This window comes from Schistocerca nitens, chromosome 3 (genome assembly GCF_023898315.1).
Source record: "Schistocerca nitens isolate TAMUIC-IGC-003100 chromosome 3, iqSchNite1.1, whole genome shotgun sequence".
In the NCBI taxonomy this organism is placed as follows: Eukaryota; Metazoa; Arthropoda; class Insecta; order Orthoptera; family Acrididae; genus Schistocerca; species Schistocerca nitens.
Genome location: NC_064616.1, coordinates 927,080,168 through 927,099,463, shown reverse-complemented (window position 1 = coordinate 927,099,463; position 19,296 = coordinate 927,080,168). Strand labels below are relative to the sequence as shown.

Sequence of the window (19,296 nt, the reverse complement as noted above, 5' to 3'; positions counted from 1 at the left end):
AGAAAAGTTAAATGATCACACTTCAAGCTTTTTAGTTAACAAACCATTAAAAGTAGAAGTGCCAGAGATTGGTTCCTATGTAAGTTTTAACAATTATCAACATACACAGAACGTACCATTCGTTATTTATGCTCATTTAGAAAGTTTACTATTGAAGATGGATAACTGTCAACCAAATCTAGAAAATTAATAGACAATGGGGTTTAGAAGCATCAACAAATAGATTCTGTTATTATATTAAATACAGAAATGGAGATTATAAAGATCTTGTTGTTTATAGAGGGCCACTTTTTCATAAGAAATTATTGAATGTATAAAAAAAGAGGTTGCCAAAATTGGAAGAATTTATTCTGAAGTTGAAAAAATGAAAGCATTAACTCCTGAAGAACAATCAAGATATGCTGATTCCTACAGAGTAGATTTCTAGTCTACAGAAAAGTCATTATACTCTAACATAATGCGTGCTCCAAAATTCTACAACTGATCGACGTTAGAGTTATAGGTCTATAGTTTGCACATCTGTTCGACGTCCCTTCTTGAAAACGGGGATGACCTGTGCCCTTTTCCAATCCTCTGGAACGCTACACTCTTCTAGCGACCTACGGTACACCTCTGAAAGAAGGGGCAAGTTCCTTCGCGTACTCTGTGTAAAATCGAACTGGTATCCCATCAGGTCCAGCGGCCTTTCCTCTTTTGAGTGATTTTAATTGTTTTTCTGTCCCTCTGTCATCTATTTCGATATCTACCATTTTGTCATCTGTGCGACAATCTAGAGAAGGAACTACAGTGCAGTCTTCATCTGTGAAACAGCTTTGGAAAAAGACATTTAGTATTTCGGCCTTTAATCTGACATCCTGTTTCAGTACCATTTTGGTGACAGAGTGTCTGGACATTTTGTTTTGATTCACCTACCGCTTTGACATAAGACCAAAATTTCTTAGGATTTTCTGCCAAGTCAGTACATAGGACATTACTTTCGAATTCGTTGAACGCCTCTCGCATAGCCCTCCTCACACTACATTTCGGTTTGTGTCATTTTTGTTTCTCTGCAATGCTTTGGCTATGTTTATGTTTGCTCTGAACTTCCCTTTGCTTCCGTAGCAGTTTTCTAACTCGGTTGTTGTACCATGGTGGCTCTTTTCCATCTCTTACGATCTTGCTTGGAAAATACTCATATAATGCATATTGTACGATGGTTTTGAACTTTGTCCACTGATCCTCAACAATATTTGTATTTGATATAAAACTTTTGTGTTGAGCCGTCAGGTACTCTGAAATCTGCTTTTTGTCACTTTTCTGAAACAGAAAAATCTTCCTACCTATTTTGATATTTATAATTACGGCTGAAATCATCGATGCCGTAACCGCTTGTATAAATAATATCCGTGTCAGCTTCATAGTGTTTGCGAATTGTTGTCACCTGAAGATAACCTAAGAAGCCGCATGCCCGATCGTGACCAAATAAATATACATTTGCAAAATATTAGGAAATGTTTTCCTTTTTAATATTATTATCATGGTCTGCCACGTACTGATGGAAAATTCAGTTAATGTTAAAAAATAATATGTTCATTATTGATAGCAGTGATGAAATATACATACCCGTAAAGTGACTCGTTCCACATCATTTCGATAAATGAGTAGTTGAAATGATTTACGGAACATGTAAATAAGTAACTAACTGCATAATTTGAAGCTGAAGAGACGGCTGACGTAAATTTTTCTTGGTGTTACGTACCTCTGAAAGTACTCTGTGGACGTCGTAGCAACCACATCCTGTATGGATCCCAGAGCATTCACCAACTCTGACTTGACCTCTGCGGTGCAAGCGATTTCGAAGTCAGTGAGGAAGTGCTTCGCCACCAAGACCAGAGCATCCCGTGGCCAGGGCTGGAACCAGTCGATGGTGCACCCTGACACAAGCGCAGGGAAGCGCATTACGCGGTTCCGGAACTTCTCTCCCACCTGGAAACCACTGCTTTCTCATCTCACATTTTCTTTTAAATCGTAAATGTGCTGGGCAGCAAAATCATGCTGAGCGTCACATACAATGTGCTTCAGGAGAAACGGTGATACTTTAGGAAGCGGCAACAACGTAAGAACAAAAGCTTTATTCTCAGACGTTTGTACGGTACTAAACCAGAATTACGGAGTAGGAAAGACCCATTAGTAGGTCAGTGCTGACTAGGGAAGGACGATTCTGTGGATGGTTCCAAGAAGGACTATGGTCAGTGCTGATGTGCACCAGGAAGAAAGTAGTGTCAAAGGAGAATACTCAGACAGAGGAATCGAAGCAAGGAGAAGACAATTTCTATGAACAGAATGCAGTAGTTAGAAAGTCGAGACAGGGAAAATAGTCGCCTTACTGAGCAATGCGTTTATCTTAAATGATCATAATAATAAAATATAGTTCTAGTCAACCAGAATCTGGAGAAACCAAACCTCATATGTCCAAGTCCCAAAGATTCGGTTCTGGGTACATCCTGCCTTCACATTGTTCTCACCTGCACCTCGTGCCAATAGAACACAAGGGAAACTGCGAACTCAGGCCTCTCTGGCATAAGATGACCTTTTCCCTTCCATAAACTCGATCACTTTGTACTGGACACAACAGCTCCTATGATGCAGGTGATATTAAATTAGCTTATCACAGCTTGTCGTGCCTTGCCATTGATTCCTATGGCGCGCTAATGAAGGAAGTTATTAGAAACGCTCACAGATTAATTAGGAACTTCTCACTAAACGAGACAGTGATTGAGAATGACACTTGAAAGAGTTTCAGAGGAATATTACAGATTCTCTATAACGTTTGCTGAAATTAGATAAGAAAATGAATTTCATGGTTTATCTAGTACCCTTTAGACATGACGCCCATGACCCGAATGAATCAGAACAGCAAAACGCTTTGATTTGCAAAAAATTACTGTATGTATGAAAATATTATCGGTGAATTTCGAAATCGATCGAAGTCTATATACAACAACCGAGGAATGGTACTCTCTCATACACATGCCCAAAATATTATGAGGGTCACTCCAAAAGAAATGCACACTATTTTTGTAAAAATACAGTTTTCAATCTGCATGTGTGAAAGTTTTACAGTGTGTAGGTACATCCTTCCCGCTTATTTTCAAACTTAGTTCAACCTGTTCCCGTGAGTGGCACCGTCACAGTATGTCTTCAAGATGGCTGCTACACTTGACGTTCATCAGAAGCAATGTGCTGTCATAGAATTCCTGCGGTGTGAAAACGAGACGGAGGGAAACATCCACAAGAGGTTGAAAAAGGTGTATGGAGATGTTGCTGTCGATCGCAGTTCAGTTAGTCGGTGGGCAAGCAGGTTACGTGATGAAAGTGGGCACGGTAATATTGAGGATTGTCCTCGCAGCGGCAGGCCTCGTACTGCACACACTCCAGACAATGTGCAGAGAGTTAACGAATTGGTGACTGCTGACAGACGCATCACAGTGAACGAATTGTCACGCTACGTTGGGATAGGGGAAGGAAGTGTTTGCAGAATACTGAAAGTGTTGGCGTTAAAAAAGGTTTCTACCAGGTGGGTTCCCAGGATGTTGACAGTGGCTCACAAAGAAACAAGGAAAACAGTATGCAGCGAACTTTTGGAACAGTACGAGAATGGTGGAGATGAATTTCTTGGAAGAATTGTAGCAGGTGATGAAACATGGCTCCATCATTTTTCACCAGAGACGAAGAGGCAATCAATGGAGTGGCATCATTCAAATTCACCCAAGAAAAAGAAATTCAAAACCACACCTTCTGCTGGAAAAGTTATGACTACGGTGTTTTTCGATTCCGAAGGATTCTTGCTTGTGGACATCATGCCAAGTGGCATCACCATAAATTCTGATACATATGTGACGACACTGAAGAAACTTCAAGCTCGACTGAGTCGTGTTCGACCACATCGGCAAAAGCAGGATGTTTTTCTGTTGCACGACAATGCACGGCCACATGTCAGTCAAAAATCCATTGAAGCGATCAGAAAACTCGGATGGACAACACTGAAACACCCGCCTTACAGTCCTGATCTGGCTCCATGTGACTATCATCTCTGCTCGCATCTCGTGGTCGTGCGGTAGCGTCCTCGCTTCCCACGCCCGGGTTCCCGGGTTCGATTCCCGGCGGGGTCAGGGATTTTCTCTGCCTCGTGATGGCTGGGTGTTGTGTGCTGTCCTTAGGTTAGTTAGGTTTAAGTAGTTCTAAGTTCTAGGGGACTGATGACCATAGATGTTAAGTCCCATTGTGCTCAGAGCCATTTGAACCATTTTTTGAACTATCATCTCTTTGGGAAACTGAAAGACTCTCTTCGTGGAACAAGGTTTGAAGATGATGCCTCCCTTGTGCACGCTGCCAAACAGTGGCTCCAACAGGCCAGGTTGTGGTAGTTCAAAAATGGCTCTGAGCACTATGGTTCAAATGGCTCTGAGCACTATGGGACTTAACTTCTAAGGTCATCAGTCCCCTAGAACTTAGAACTACTTAAACCTAACTAACCTAAGGACATCACACACATCCATGCCCGAGGCAGGATTCGAACCTGCGACCGTAGCGTGAGCACTATGGGACTTAACTTCAGAGGTCATCAGTCCCCTAGCACTTAGAACTACTTAAACCTAAATAACGTAAGGACATCACACACACCCATGCCCAAGGCAGGATTCGAACCTGCGACCGTAGCGGTCGCGCGGTTCCAGACTGTAGCGTCTAGCAGCGCTCGGCCACCCCGGCCGGCAAGCGAGGAGACGGTGGACAAAGAATTGACTAGTATAAGTAATCATATACTGATCAATAAGCATACTGATTTTAATATGCATGTAACCGGGATGAATCGCATACTGGACACAAAGCAAAAAGTTCATGAGTCATTTGAAAAAGAGCAGCTAGCACATAATCAAGCAGTCAATGCGGAAATGGGCTAAACAGATCAATCAGTTTTAAAGTTATCTAGAAGTGTACTACAGTATTCACTCGTTACCTCAGTGGAAGGGGCATTCATTCGTTGAAGGAAATTTAATTATTTATAACAACACGAAAATGTGCACCAAATGTTATGCATAGGGGAATTCATGGACGTGTTACCAGTATCTAGGTCAGCACAAGAGCAGATTTCTATTGTCACAAGTCATTCAAAGGGGACTACTATTCACTGTGCAAATGATGTTATTAACGATTTTAATGATTTAAATCAATCCAGGGAAAATTCCTAAAATAGTATTGGTGTTCAGATATTCAGCGAGAGTTACAAGTAGATTTCTGGCCTGGGAACAAGTATCAGCCAGATCGGAGCACGATAAAATGGTTCTGTGAATACTGGTGGAATCGTATTAAATATACTGACGTGGGCACAGCTATAGAATTGTTCGCAGAAGGTACAGAATGTACGTTGCCGACATATGTTCGTTGAGGGTTGGTTGTAGCAACAAAATATAATTGTGATAATTATGTCCATTTCCTCGAAAGAGTGGAACAATTGCGCGAACAGTATGGTAACCAGCAGACCTGTCAGCTGTGGCAAGATAGTATCAGGTCGTGTGTCTTTTGTGAAATCATTGCCACAGGTAAAACCCAATCAGCAGGCAAAAGACTCGTAGCCGCTGTGGAGACGATGTGGAATTATGGAATATGGTAATCAGCATATACCATAGGACCCATTAATCTAGACATTGAGGTTCTTATCTTAAGCAGAACATTGGGAAATAATATTCACAGATTGAGTGTAACTGAAGTGTAGAAATAAGATGCGACGGATGATTGTGGTGGTGTGAGGCAGTGGCATGCAGAGGTTATAGGTCCTTAGAGTGGTTGCCGGAGTGCTCTAGTGGCTGTGGTTGGAGTGGAGAGACTTGTAGCCTTGAAGAGTGAGGGCAGGAAACACCCACAGCAAAGGACAAAGTGCCATGTGGCATGACCATTTCAGCAGTTGTTCAAGCCATCATGACATTCTTGACGAAGTTTGTGGCGATGATATGTTCAGAATTGCAAGGCTGCTTGATGCACAAGAATGATAGAAATAGTAAAGAATAATTTTTCGTTGAGGTAATAAGTGTGGCAACTTTGGACTCCAAACAGGATATTTAAGAGTGCAAGTGTGAAAACACATCTCAGTTACTAGCGGAAGAACTCAAACAAGCAAGTAAAGTACAAAGTATAAGAGTGACTTTGGAGGAAAGCGACATTATCTATAAACTTGTTTTTGATGCGGATTCCGAACATGAAATACCTTTAAGGCTGGATGATGAAAATTCGATGCTTTTAGACTCACAGGCTGAGTGGGGTGAAGCCCATCACCTTAGCGAACTCTCACTTCATGATAGGATCCAGAGAAAGTTTAAATGCCTGCCTGTAGTGAGAGTAAAAACGGAAAATTCGCTAGCTAAGACAGAGTTCTATAGAAAAGCAGTAATAAAAGATTTTTTATGTGAAGGGAAGCCAGTGCCCAAGGCAACTGATGTTAATCCTATTGTAAGAAAATATTAGTAATTGGCCTGGAGAGAGTTATTAGTTGACAGTGGTTCGAGATTTCAGCGGTTTCTCAAGAATAGTTTACAGCCTTGCCGAGCAAACTGGTCGTGGCAGTACTGCTAGTATAAACTACAAGTGCAGTTTAAGGTGTCATAATACAGCACTCGTTCTTAATCAGTCCGTAGCTAAAAGGCAGCTTCATTACAGAGGGGAATTTTTTAAAATTCGTGTTGCCGTGATATAAATCTTGATTTGTGCTATATAAAAAAGTATGAAAAGAAAAGGCGGTAGCAGTACCATTTCTGCAGCAAAAGGGAGAAGATAGGTGAACTGCAGTACTACGTGGCAGCGTCTGTGACCAGTTCTATGTGGCGCCATTCGGTATGAACATTTTGGTATGTGTATTGGTATTGGCAATGCATAAAGTCCTGGGTACATAACTGATGAAGCAACTGACAGTTTATATCAATGACAAATCCACCTGGGAACAGCACTAAAGTTCAAATGGCTCTGAGCACTATGGGACTCAACTGCTGAGGTCATAAGTCCCCTAGAACTTAGAACTACTTAAACCTAACTAACCTAAGGACAACACACACATCCATGCCCGAGGCAGGATTCGAACCTGCGACCGTAGCGGTCGCGCGGTTCCAGACTGTAGCGCCAGAACCGCTCGGCCACCAGCGGCCGGCGGAACAGCACTGTAACTTGTTGGAGCGAGTATTAGTCATCATATAGGAAAATTGTATCAAGATCACACTTAACAAAACCGAAATGGCTAAATGTGAGATGAAATTCTTAGGGCATATCATTAATGTGGAAGACGTAGCACCGGAAGAAAAGCTCAGAGCGATAGTGAAATTTCCTAGTCCAAAAAAGAAGAAGCAATTGAGGATCATGTTCGGTATTTTTGCCTTTTATAGAAGATTTGTCTCCTAATGAGACTAAATCCAATAATTTTTAACAAGAGAGAATTGAACATATTCCATGTTTACGATACCACAGTTAGTGAATGCTAAAAGGAAAAAGTAAGAAAGAATTTAAGTAAGCAGTAAACACTACCATAAAACAAGTTGGTATCGGGCACAGAGCATTCAGCTAATAGTAAACTGTAAAAAACTGTCTCATCTAAAACTTTACAATTGCTCACAACAATGATCATTTCTTTATCTCTGTAGATGATGACCAGTTGATAAAAGTTCAGAAACTGAAATGTTAGACTTAGAGTTACAATGAAATTCAATACGGAATTAACACATAGAACCTCTGAATACAATATCATGCAAAAGTTGGCCCCTACTCTGTACAGTAAGCTCATACTTTAGCGCAAACACAGAAAAAGTGTTTATTATGCGTATTTTCATTCTTATCTTAAATATGTAGGGGATAAACGCAAATTTAGCTCTCAGGAGAAGTGCAAATGTCGCTAACAGTCCTTTCAGATTTCGAAACATTCCCATGAGAATTATAAGTGGATGCAAACTAAGAGTCTCGTGTAAATCGTTCGTCAACATCTTAGGTATTCTTACTTTACCATCTATTTAAATTATAGAAACTCGTCTTTTCTTCAGATTAAATGTAACTGGTATGGACAGGAGACTGAAGGAAAGTATGAAACCTATGACAGTTTATATGATTGTCTTAAGCTTTCTTCTCTCTCTCTCTCTCTCTCTCTCTCTCTCTCTCTCTCTCTCTCACACACACACACACACACACGCACGCACACACTTCAAATTCTCTCCCTTTGTTGTTTATGCTATAATCACAAACGACAGTCCAGTGCAAAGAAAATATCGAGGACAGTACAACAGGCTATTACGGACGGCCAAGGGAGAATGGAGAACGATATAATAAATAACAACATATCTGCGTGTGGCTCAATGGCCAAGAGCAATTCTTCGGCGATTTGTGTGCCTCCAACTTACCACAGTCATTCTACCGGGAAAAGGCGACCTGTCGTTACTGTGGAATCCGAACGACGTGTCGTTCCAAGCGATTTCTCACAGCGTCGAGAATTGAAGATTAGATTAAAGGCAGATTGAAAATTTCCGAGGAACGACCGGGTTTCTGTCTCGCGACCTCTCTGTTTCCAGGCACGCGCTTTACCCCTAGACCACCAAGCTTACTGATGTAAAAAATTAAATGTGAATTTATAGGTTTATTCAGAAAGAAAACAATATTATAAAATTTATAGATGGGAGCAAAAGTACAGATAGAGGTAGCGATAAGTGTTTGGTTATCTGAGGCTGCTACCGCACTGATGGAATTTGAGTGAAGACGTAAAAGATGGGTATGAATCTACTCCAGTGCCAAAAGCTTGGATTAAGGATGAAATAGAACTGGGAAGCAACAATGAGCAGTAAAAGTAAGAACAAAAATATGTTATTGTGAAGGCTTTCCCCATGTAGTAATTCGTGGTATGTTTGCCGGGTTTGCAAATAGATCCTTAAATCAGAGATAATACACTCCTGGAAATGGAAAAAAGAACACATTGACACCGGTGTGTCAGACCCACCATACTTGCTCCGGACACTGCGAGAGGGCTGTACAAGCAATGATCACACGCACGGCACAGCGGACACACCAAGAACCGCGGTGTTGGCCGTCGAATGGCGCTAGCTGCGCAGCATTTGTGCACCGCCGCCGTCAGTGTCAGCCAGTTTGCCGTGGCATACGGAGCTCCATCGCAGTCTTTAACACTGGTAGCATGCCGCGACAGCGTGGACGTGAACCGTATGTGCAGTTGACGGACTTTGAGCGAGGGCGTATAGTGGGCATGCGGGAGGCCGGGTGGACGTACCGCCGAATTGCTCAACACGTGGGGCGTGAGGTCTCCACAGTACATCGATGTTGTCGCCAGTGGTCGGCGGAAGGTGCACGTGCCCGTCGACCTGGGACCGGACCGCAGCCACGCACGGATGCACGCCAAGACCGTAGGATCGTACGCAGTGCCGTAGGGGACCGCACCGCCACTTCCCAGCAAATTAGGGACACTGTTGCTCCTGGGGTATCGGCGAGGACCATTCGCAACCGTCTCCATGAAGCTGGGCTACGGTCCCGCACACCGTTAGGCCGTCTTCCGCTCACGCCCCAACATCGTGCAGCCCGCCTCCAGTGGTGTCGCGACAGGCGTGAATGGAGGGACGAATGGAGACGTGTCGTCTTCAGCGATGAGAGTCGCTTCTGCCTTGGTGCCAATGATGGTCGTATGCGTGTTTGGCGCCGTGCAGGTGAGCGCCACAATCAGGACTGCATACGACCGAGGCACACAGGGCCAACACCCGGCATCATGGTGTGGGGAGCGATCTCCTACACTGGCCGTACACCACTGGTGATCGTCGAGGGGACACTGAAAAGTGTACGGTACATCCAAACCGTCATCGAACCCATCGTTCTACCATTCCTAGACCGGCAAGGGAACTTGCTGTTCCAACAGGACAATGCACGTCCGCATGTATCCCGTGCCACCCAACGTGCTCTAGAAGGTGTAAGTCAACTACCCTGGCCAGCAAGATCTCCGGATCTGTCCCCCATTGAGCATGTTTGGGACTGGATGAAGCGTCGTCTCACGCGGTCTGCACGTCCAGCACGAACGCTGGTCCAACTGAGGCGCCAGGTGGAAATGGCATGGCAAGCCGTTCCACAGGACTACATCCAGCATCTCTACGATCGTCTCCATGGGAGAATAGCAGCCTGCATTGCTGCGAAAGGTGGATATACACTGTACTAGTGCCGACATTGTGCATGCTCTGTTGCCTGTGTCTATGTGCCTGTGGTTCCGTCAGTGTGATCATGTGATGTATCTGACCCCAGGAATGTTTCAATAAAGTTTCCCCTTCCTGGGACAATGAATTCACGGTGTTCTTATTTCAATTTCCAGGAGTGTATTTCAGCGTTTCGACTGGCCGCAATCTTCAGATACGTAGCTGAACTGAAGCTTTGCATTTAAATATGGCAGCCTGTGGGGATGTCTAAATATTACATTAGATTGATTTGAAGATCTGGCCGCAAGTACCAAGCTATCATACCAAAGACATCAAAACAACAAAGAACTATATTGGAGAACTCTGATGCAGAGGAAGTGAAAGAATTGTGCTGTTTACAAAGGAAAATAGCACAAGTCTTCAGACATAACAAGCAGAAATGTCTGACTGGGCTTCGCGTTTACCGAAAACCAAGTGAAAGTTCAAAGATATATAATCTGAAGGTGAAAAGTAGCACAAGAATAAAATGTACGCATTAGGGAAGTGGAAACTGCAGTATATGAAACTATGTTTCACGGGTTGGCAGGCTACGTGACGTCATTTCACGGGTTCAGAGGGTTCGTGACGTCATTATAGTGTTTACAAAATCGAGTCAAATTTAGAAAGAACTTGGGAGTACGAGCCCACTTATCAGTACGCCGTTGCACCCCGTCTGGCCTGGATGCATGGACTGATTAGATTGGGAAGGGTATCACAGAGCTGTTATTCCCTCCTGAAGCTAGCTAGTCCACAAATATTGCAACTGGTCCTTAATATCCTGGTTAGTGAGAATGAGTCGGAATTGACGTCCGAGCTGGTCCCACGAGAGTTGTATCGGTGACAGATCTAGCGATTGTTGACCACTGAAGTAGCTCAACGTCACACAGACAGTTCATAGACACAAATGTCATGAATGTATGAGCATATTTCTGTTGAGAAATGCACCGCGATACTGTCGCACGAGAGGAAACACATGAGGACGCAGGATGTCCTTGACGTACCGTTTGTAAGTAGGCTGTTTAGGTTTTTATATTGGTAACGCCACGTAGCGCTCTGTATGAAAATCACTGACTGTGCTCTGTGCAGTCTCTGGCTGGTTTGCATTGTTGAAATATACGCCATTGTAGTGTTGGGCAGCTGGATGTTAACAGCGCGTAGCGTTGCGCAGTTGGAGGTGAGCCGCCAGCAGTGGTGGATGTGGGGAGAGAGATGGCGGAGTTTTGAGAGCGGATGATCTGGACATGTGTCCATCAGAAAGAGTAAATTTGTAAGACTGGATGTCATGAACTGATATATATATATATATATATATATATATATATATATATATATATATATATATATATATATATATACTCTCCTGGAAATTGAAATAAGAACACCGTGAATTCATTGTCCCAGGAAGGGAAAACTTTATTGACACATTCCTGGGGTCAGATACATCACATGATCACACTGACAGAACCACAGGCACATAGACACAGGCAACAGAGCATGCACAATGTCGGCACTAGTACAGTGTATATCCACCTTTCGCAGCAATGCAGGCTGCTATTCTCCCATGGAGACGATCGTAGAGATGCTGGATGTAGTCCTGTGGAACGGCTTGCCATGCCATTTCCTCCTGGCGCCTCAGTTGGACCAGCGTTCGTGCTGGACGTGCAGACCGCGTGAGACGACGCTTCATCCAGTCCCAAACATGCTCAATGGGGGACAGATCCGGAGATCTTGCTGGCCAGGGTAGTTGACTTACACCTTCTAGAGCACGTTGGGTGGCATGGGATACATGCGGACGTGCATTGTCCTGTTGGAACAGCAAGTTCCCTTGCCGGTCTAGGAATGGTAGAACGATGGGTTCGATGACGGTTTGGATGTACCGTGCACTATTCAGTGTCCCCTCGACGATCACCAGTGGTGTACGGCCAGTGTAGGAGATCGCTCCCCACACCATGATGCCGGGTGTTGGCCCTGTGTGCCTCGGTCGTATGCAGTCCTGATTGTGGCGCTCACCTGTACGGCGCCAAACACGCATACGACCATCATTGGTACCAAAGCAGAAGCGACTCTCATCGCTGAAGATGACACGTCTCCATTCGTCCCTCCATTCACGCCTGTCGCGACACCACTGGAGGCGGGCTGCACGATGTTGGGGCGTGAGCGGAAGACGGCCTAACGGTGTGCGGGACCGTAGCCCAGCTTCATAGAGACGGTTCCGAATGGTCCTCGCCGATACCCCAGGAGCAACAGTGTCCCTAATTTGCTGGGAAGTGGCGGTGCGGTCCCCTACGGCACTGCGTAGGATCCTACGGTCTTGGCCTGCATCCGTGCGTCGCTGCGGTCCGGTCCCAGGTCGACGGGCACGTGCACCTTCCGCCGACCACTGGCGACAACATCGATGTACTGTGGAGACCTCACGCCCCACGTGTTAGCAATTCGGCGGTACGTCCACCCGGCCTCCCGCATGCCCACTATACGCCCTCGCTCAAAGTCCGTCAACTGCATATACGGTTCACGTCCACGCTGTCGCGGCATGCTACCAGTGTTAAAGGCTGCGATGGAGCTCCGTATGCCACGGCAAACTGGCTGACACTGACGGCGGCTGTGCACAAATGCTGCGCAGCTAGCGCCATTCGACGGCCAACACCGCGGTTCCTGGTGTGTCCGCTGTGCCGTGCGTGTGATCATTGCTTGTACAGCCCTCTCGCAGTGTCCAGAGCAAGTATGGTGGGTCTGACACACCGGTGTCAATGTGTTCTTTTTTCCATTTCCAGGAATATATATATATATATATATATATATATATATATATATATATATATATATATATATATTTGAACACTATTAAGGTAAATACATTATTTGTTGTCTATCAAAATCTTTCATTTGCTGACTATGCCTATCAGTAGTTAGTGCCTTCAGTAGTTAGAATCTTTTATTTACCTTGCAGTATTGACGCTCGCTGTATTGCAGTAGTTCGAGTAACGAAGATTTTTGTGAGGTAAGAGATTCATCAAAGGTATAGGTTATTGTTAGTCAGGGCCATTCTTTTGTAGGTATTATTGAAAGTCAGATTGCGTTGCGCTAAAAATATTGTGTGTCAGTTTAGTGTTGATCAGAATAAGTAAAGAGAGTTATTTCTGAGTACGTTCAGTTTTGCTCAGCTGTTTGAAAATCAAATAACGTAAGAGGTTTATCAGCACAGTCATTCATAAATTTTTCTACAAGGACGTTACACGTTGTGCCATCAGAACTTTCTGTTACTACAAGCCATGAATCGAAGTCATACCCTACAGTTACCTATACCCATACGCAGAAGTAAGACTGCCATGACTCTGCAAAACACTGGAAGAATGGGATCTCTCCCCAGGTCGCCGCCATACTCGTCGACAGTGGTCATCCAGGGTAGTGGAGAACCGTGATTTGTCGTTGAACATAGTGCGATGCCATTCATCACCATCCGATGCTCTTCTCTCGCAGCAACACTGCAAACGCACACGTCTGTGACAACGGCACCTTATGCACTGGACGGTAAATTCCTAGTCCGGCTGCAGCTAGTCCCCGACCAATGGTGCGAGATGACACAGTATGTTGTAGGCAATCCATTGCTTGTTTGTTGACGGCAGGCGCAGAAGTGAAGTGGTTACAATGTGTTTGTTCTCCGTATGGCAGTTCTCCCTTGTGGCAATGCCATGTGGCTAGGGCCTCCCGTCGGGTAGACCGTTCGCCTGGTACAAGTCTTTCGAGTTGACGCCACTTCGGCTACTTGCGTGTCGATAGGGATGAAATGATGATGATAAGGACGACACAACACCCAATCCCTGAGCGGAGAAAATCTCCGACCCACCCGAGAATCGAACCCGGGCCGTTAGTTATGACATTCCGTCGCGCTGACCACTCAGCTACCAGGGGCGGACAGTTCTCCCTTTTGGTGGGCAGACATACCGGTAGTCGACCTGAATCTTGACGACGAATATACCTGCCCTCACATACCCATTCAGTCCAACATCGGGCTACTCTCACATTCGAATGCCCAGGAAATCCGGATATTTCGCTATTCGATCAGCCGGCCAAATGGAAACCCACAATGACTCCCCTTTATAACCCTGCCGAATGCTGATAACGCTGTCTCGTCCCAATATGATCACACAACATTTGACTCACTTTATAGACACTACCAGGCCTGATAACAAGACTGAACACTAATGCTCTCTGGTGGGCGTTATCCTGTCACGGAGAACTGAAGCCCAATCATTTATGTACCCGCCGATAAAGTGTACGTGTGCGAAGTTGCATCGATATCCGACTTCTTCTGGGTGCTTCACTTTTTTCCTTGGTCAGGGACGTAAGCCGCCCAACAGAGATTACTTTTCTTTATTGCCCCACTAGTGTCGGACGCACATGTCAATCATCAGCGCCATCTGCATTACGGAAGACATAATATCTGTCAAAATACATGTATCTAGTGTACAGTGCTCGTCCGGCGAACTACGTTTTCAAATAATTGCGAACTTGCAAAGCAATACATGAACAAGGTATTCTTAAAAAGGATTTTTATTTTGTTAAACGAGAGTACAATAGGGGCGGAATCGTCTCAGAAAGCAAAGACTGCAGGTTACGGATGATCTGGGAATAATTGGTACAGATTAGAGACAAACGGAGGAGCGTACCAAATACCTAACACTGCTGTTGGGTGAAAAATATATGAGGCGACAGTAGATACTCACCGGAGAGAAACAAAAGACGACGTGCAGGTTCTGGCAGGTGCGTGTCAGGAAAAACTCCATCACCACCTCGTGGTTCAGCGTGCGCCGCGGGTTCTCGCGCTTCATGACGGGAGTCAGCTCCGAAATCACTTCCGCCTGTTCGTCACGCGTGAACAGGTTCGATATGACACCAGAGGATAGGATGTTGTTGAGATACTCCAGAAAGCCTTCTTCTTTGATGTCTAGGTCGGTGAAGATGAAAGTCGTACCTTTCCCTTGGACACCACACGTTCGGTAGAGAAGTTTCAGGTCTTCCAGGAAGTTCGCAACGTTGTACGACCTGCACAGACATTAACAATATGTTTAAAAATGAAAATCCCCTAACTAATTCAAATTAATGCTGGTAGAAAGGTTAACTAAGTTTGGTCATTTTATAAAGTCTCTAGTCACAAAAGTTTTTTCTGCCTCATTAAACTTCTGAAGTCATTAATTTCTTCAGGAAATTGCTCACGTTGACTCAGTTGGTAGAGAGGTTTAGTAGAGCAGCTTCTGCATGCTGCAGTATAACACGTGACGCGTCGCTCCAGAGACAAGCATCCGTCAATGTGCGCCGTAGGCCAGTGCAGCAACGCAGAGCGAAGGTAAATAGCGGAAACTTTGCTAAACAAACCAGCTACGCTGTTAACTCAAATGGTTCAAATGGCTCTGAGCACTATGGGACTTAACATCAATGGTCATCAGTCCTCTAGAACTTAGAACTACTTAAACCTAACTAACCTAAAGACATCACACACATCTATGCCCGAGGCAGGATTCGAACCTGCGACCGTAGCAGTCGCGCGGTTCCGGACTGAGCGCCTAGAACCGCTAGACCACCGTGGCCGGCACGCTGTTAACTGTAATACTGTTAAGAAAAAAGAACCTGTCACCACCTAGGAATTTGGGAAAGCATCTACATAGACGAACTTTCGTTCAGTACGTTTTGTGAATTAGCTTGTGTTAAAAAACTAGAAGCAAATGACAAAATATTACATTACAAAGGAAGCCGACCATGGCCGAGTAAACACTGTTCATAATAGTAATTACACAGGGCGTTTCACAGTTCATGTTACAAACTTCTAGAGGTTTTCTTGTTTTGGCCCATACTACCTACCAACTCTGAAAGTTGCCTACCCAACAATCTTACCAATAGGAATGCCAGTAACTTATTCTGCTGTCAGAGGAATCAGAACGGTTTTCGCTTACAAATTCAGACTCGTTGTTTCCGGTACAGGGACACGTAACCCATATTGATACATTTATCCTGCTCCATCATCCTCGAAAGTTTGTAACATCATCTTGAAATCATTCTGTATATACATACACTTACAGGCGCCGGTGCCTATGAATTTGACGTTCTGTAGCGTCGTTGGATGGCTTTCTGGACAAGACATGGGTTCCTATGTAAAACGTGATCTACAAAGTCCCCTCTAGAACCTCTAGAAGTGTGTAACATGAATTGTGAAACACCCAATATATGATGATCTACTAAGTCCTCTCTACAACATCTAGAAGTGCGTAACACAAATTGCGAAATACGCTATATAAGATTCACTCAGCTTCTAGTCCCTAATCAATCAAAACAATATATAAAAATAAAATAAAATAAATATGGTCGCGGAAATTGGACAGGCTTGGACCCTGATATAAATAGCGTTAATGTGATTCCAGATTTCGTTTTTTTGTTTTTGTTTTAAATCTTATCATTATATACATCCACGATGTGAAGCCACACCATGCTAAGTATCATTTCCACAGTGAAATCTTCTGAGGCATGAATTAAACAAAAAATGTCCCATGAGGGAGGCTGCTTGAGTTTGGGCTGTAGTTCTGTTGCGAAGTAGTTTTTTTTTTTCAATTCGATTCCCATGAGCTTCGTTTGGTTCTCGGAATAAACCGCATCAGTCTGATCTGTTTCGTTTTTATTCTAAGGCGAAAATGGATATTTTTGTCCTACCTACGTGCCCCCTTCCCACCCGAAACACGTCACAACGTAAGTCGAGCTTGATTCTTCCGTCGCTCCCATACAGTTTTCTTTTCACAGCAGAAAGATAACTGCAAGTAGAAAAATAACTTTTAAGTGTAGGGTCCATTATACGTTTCTTTTAATTAGTCTCATTATTGCTTGTATTTTTGGTAATATGGAATTTTAATTTTGTGGGAGAACAAAAAAAATATGAAAACTGAAATCGTCAAAAGTCGAAAATAAACGAATGGTGAGGGAGCCGCCGGAGGAGAGGCGCCGCCGTCTGTAAAGCCTGCCCTTTGGGACGCATTGTATAATATCTCCGATGTCGTACATTTGTAGTAACGCAAAGCTGGTCCTACACTCGTTCCCACGATTGGAAGTAGAAGCTGTACCTGGTGAGTGCGATCTGGAAAGTCTTATAGCCGGCGATGAAGGAGGCGAGTTTGGTGAGGGACTGCTTGCCGCTGCCACCCACGCCGACCAGCATGACGTTGCCGCGCGGGTGGCGGATGACGCGCGAAATCTTGACCAGGTGCAGCATGGCGTCCGGGAAGAAGACGAGGTCCATGCCGGCGCCCCGCACCATCTCGTTGAACTGCGAGAGGAACATGTCGAGGCGCTCACGCAGCTCGCCGAACTCGGACACCGGCTCGTACACCTTGGGCAGCTCCATGTCTGCGTCCTCGCCCTCCTCCCCCGTCGGTTCTGGCGCGTCCCTGCACCACAAACTCAATAAGTGCTGGCTGAACCCAAAGCAAATGACTCGATAATTTGGAAACTGCACTGAGTGACCAAAAGTCACAGGTGATGTGAGCATCGTGTGTGTGTTTGGAGGTCACGGGCGCTCCACGCTCAGGTTATCAGCGCCGTGACAATCGTATGTATGTACACTTTGAGTTGCATTCTACCAATACTAGGGTTCGGTAGTTTTTGGTACAGAACATAAATTACGTAGTAAATGGTAGGATAACCGGTTTTATTGATAGCGTTGGTGTGGAAAGAGACATAAATGAATGTGTAAGATTGGTTGGTTGGTTGGTTTGGGGAAGGAGACCAGACAGCGAGGTCATCGGTCTCATCGGATTAGGGAAGTATGGGGAAGGAAGTCGGCCGTGCCCTTTGAAAGGAATCATCCCGGCATTTGCCTGGAGCGATTTAGGGAAATCACGGAAAATCTAAATCAGGATGGCCGGACGCGGGATTGAACCGTCGTCCTCCCGAATGCGAGTCCAGTGTCTAACCACTGCGCCACCTCGCTCGGTAATGTGTAAGAGAGAAACTGCGAGCAGACGACTTCTTTTTCTTTTTTTTGTTTCTTTTTTTTTTTTTACACATTATTAGAACTGCACATCGTTCAGTGCTAGTCCACTGCGTATTTTATATCCTTACAGAATATAAACTGCGTTTTATCAGTAATAAAAATTAGCTGACCGCGTAAATTCTGCGCTTTTCCATAACCAAAGGAATTACGTTTGAAGCATAAAAAAGTTGTTTATGAATAACAGAAACATATTTCAATTTGCACGACGAAGTATTGGAGCGATATTTGATATATTTTTTTCGTTTTTACTGTTCCACCTTTTCCGTAGAAAACTGCAGTTTCTAGTGCCACATTATAAATCTGTAATGTTTCCATATTTTTACTACAACATCCCTCTGTTTCACGATGCAAATTAGCTGACCGCGTAAATTCTGCGCTTTTCCAAGCGGTGTGTGGCGGAGGGCACAATTCGCGCCAAAGTCATATTTCCCACCCTCTGTTCCACTCGCGGATCGCGCGAGGGAAAAACGACTGTCTGAACGCCTCAGTACGAGCTCTTATTTCCCTTATCTTTGAATGATGATCTTTACGTGATTTTAAAGTTGATGGTAATAATATATGCTCTACATCCTCAGTGAAGATTGGATTTCGGAATTTAGTGAGCAGCCCCTTCCGTTTAGCGCATCGTCTGTCTGCAAGTGTGTACCACTTCAAACTTTCTATGAGATTTGTAACGCTCACGCGATGGCTAAATGTACCAGTCACGAATCTTGCCGCTCTTCTTTGGACCTTCTCAATCTCTTGAATCAGACCCAACTGGTAAGGGTCCCATACAGATGAACAATACTCTAAGACTGGACGAACTAACGTATTGTAAGCTATTTCCTTTGTTGAAGGACTGCATCGCTTCAGGATTCTACCAATAAACCGCAATCTAGAGTTCGCCTTACCCGTTACTTGTGTAATCTGATCATTCCATTTGAGATTATTTCCAATAGCCACAGCCAGATACTTGACTGATGTTACCGCTTCCAAAGACTGATCATTTATTTTGTAGATAGGAGGATATCTACAAAGAACAAAAATGTTACGTAGGTT

At 44.4% G+C, this 19,296-nt stretch overlaps 1 protein-coding gene across 1 annotated transcript in view; it reads right to left on the bottom strand.

The window, feature by feature from the left end:
* LOC126249493 (dynein axonemal heavy chain 5) overlaps positions 1 to 19,296 on the bottom strand; it is an 856,962-nt gene that overhangs the window by 250,697 nt on the left and 586,969 nt on the right. The window contains 3 exon segments of the mRNA XM_049951144.1: positions 1,739 to 1,965; positions 14,951 to 15,269; positions 17,330 to 17,653. Coding sequence (XP_049807101.1) covers positions 1,739 to 1,965; positions 14,951 to 15,269; positions 17,330 to 17,653 — 870 coding nt within the window.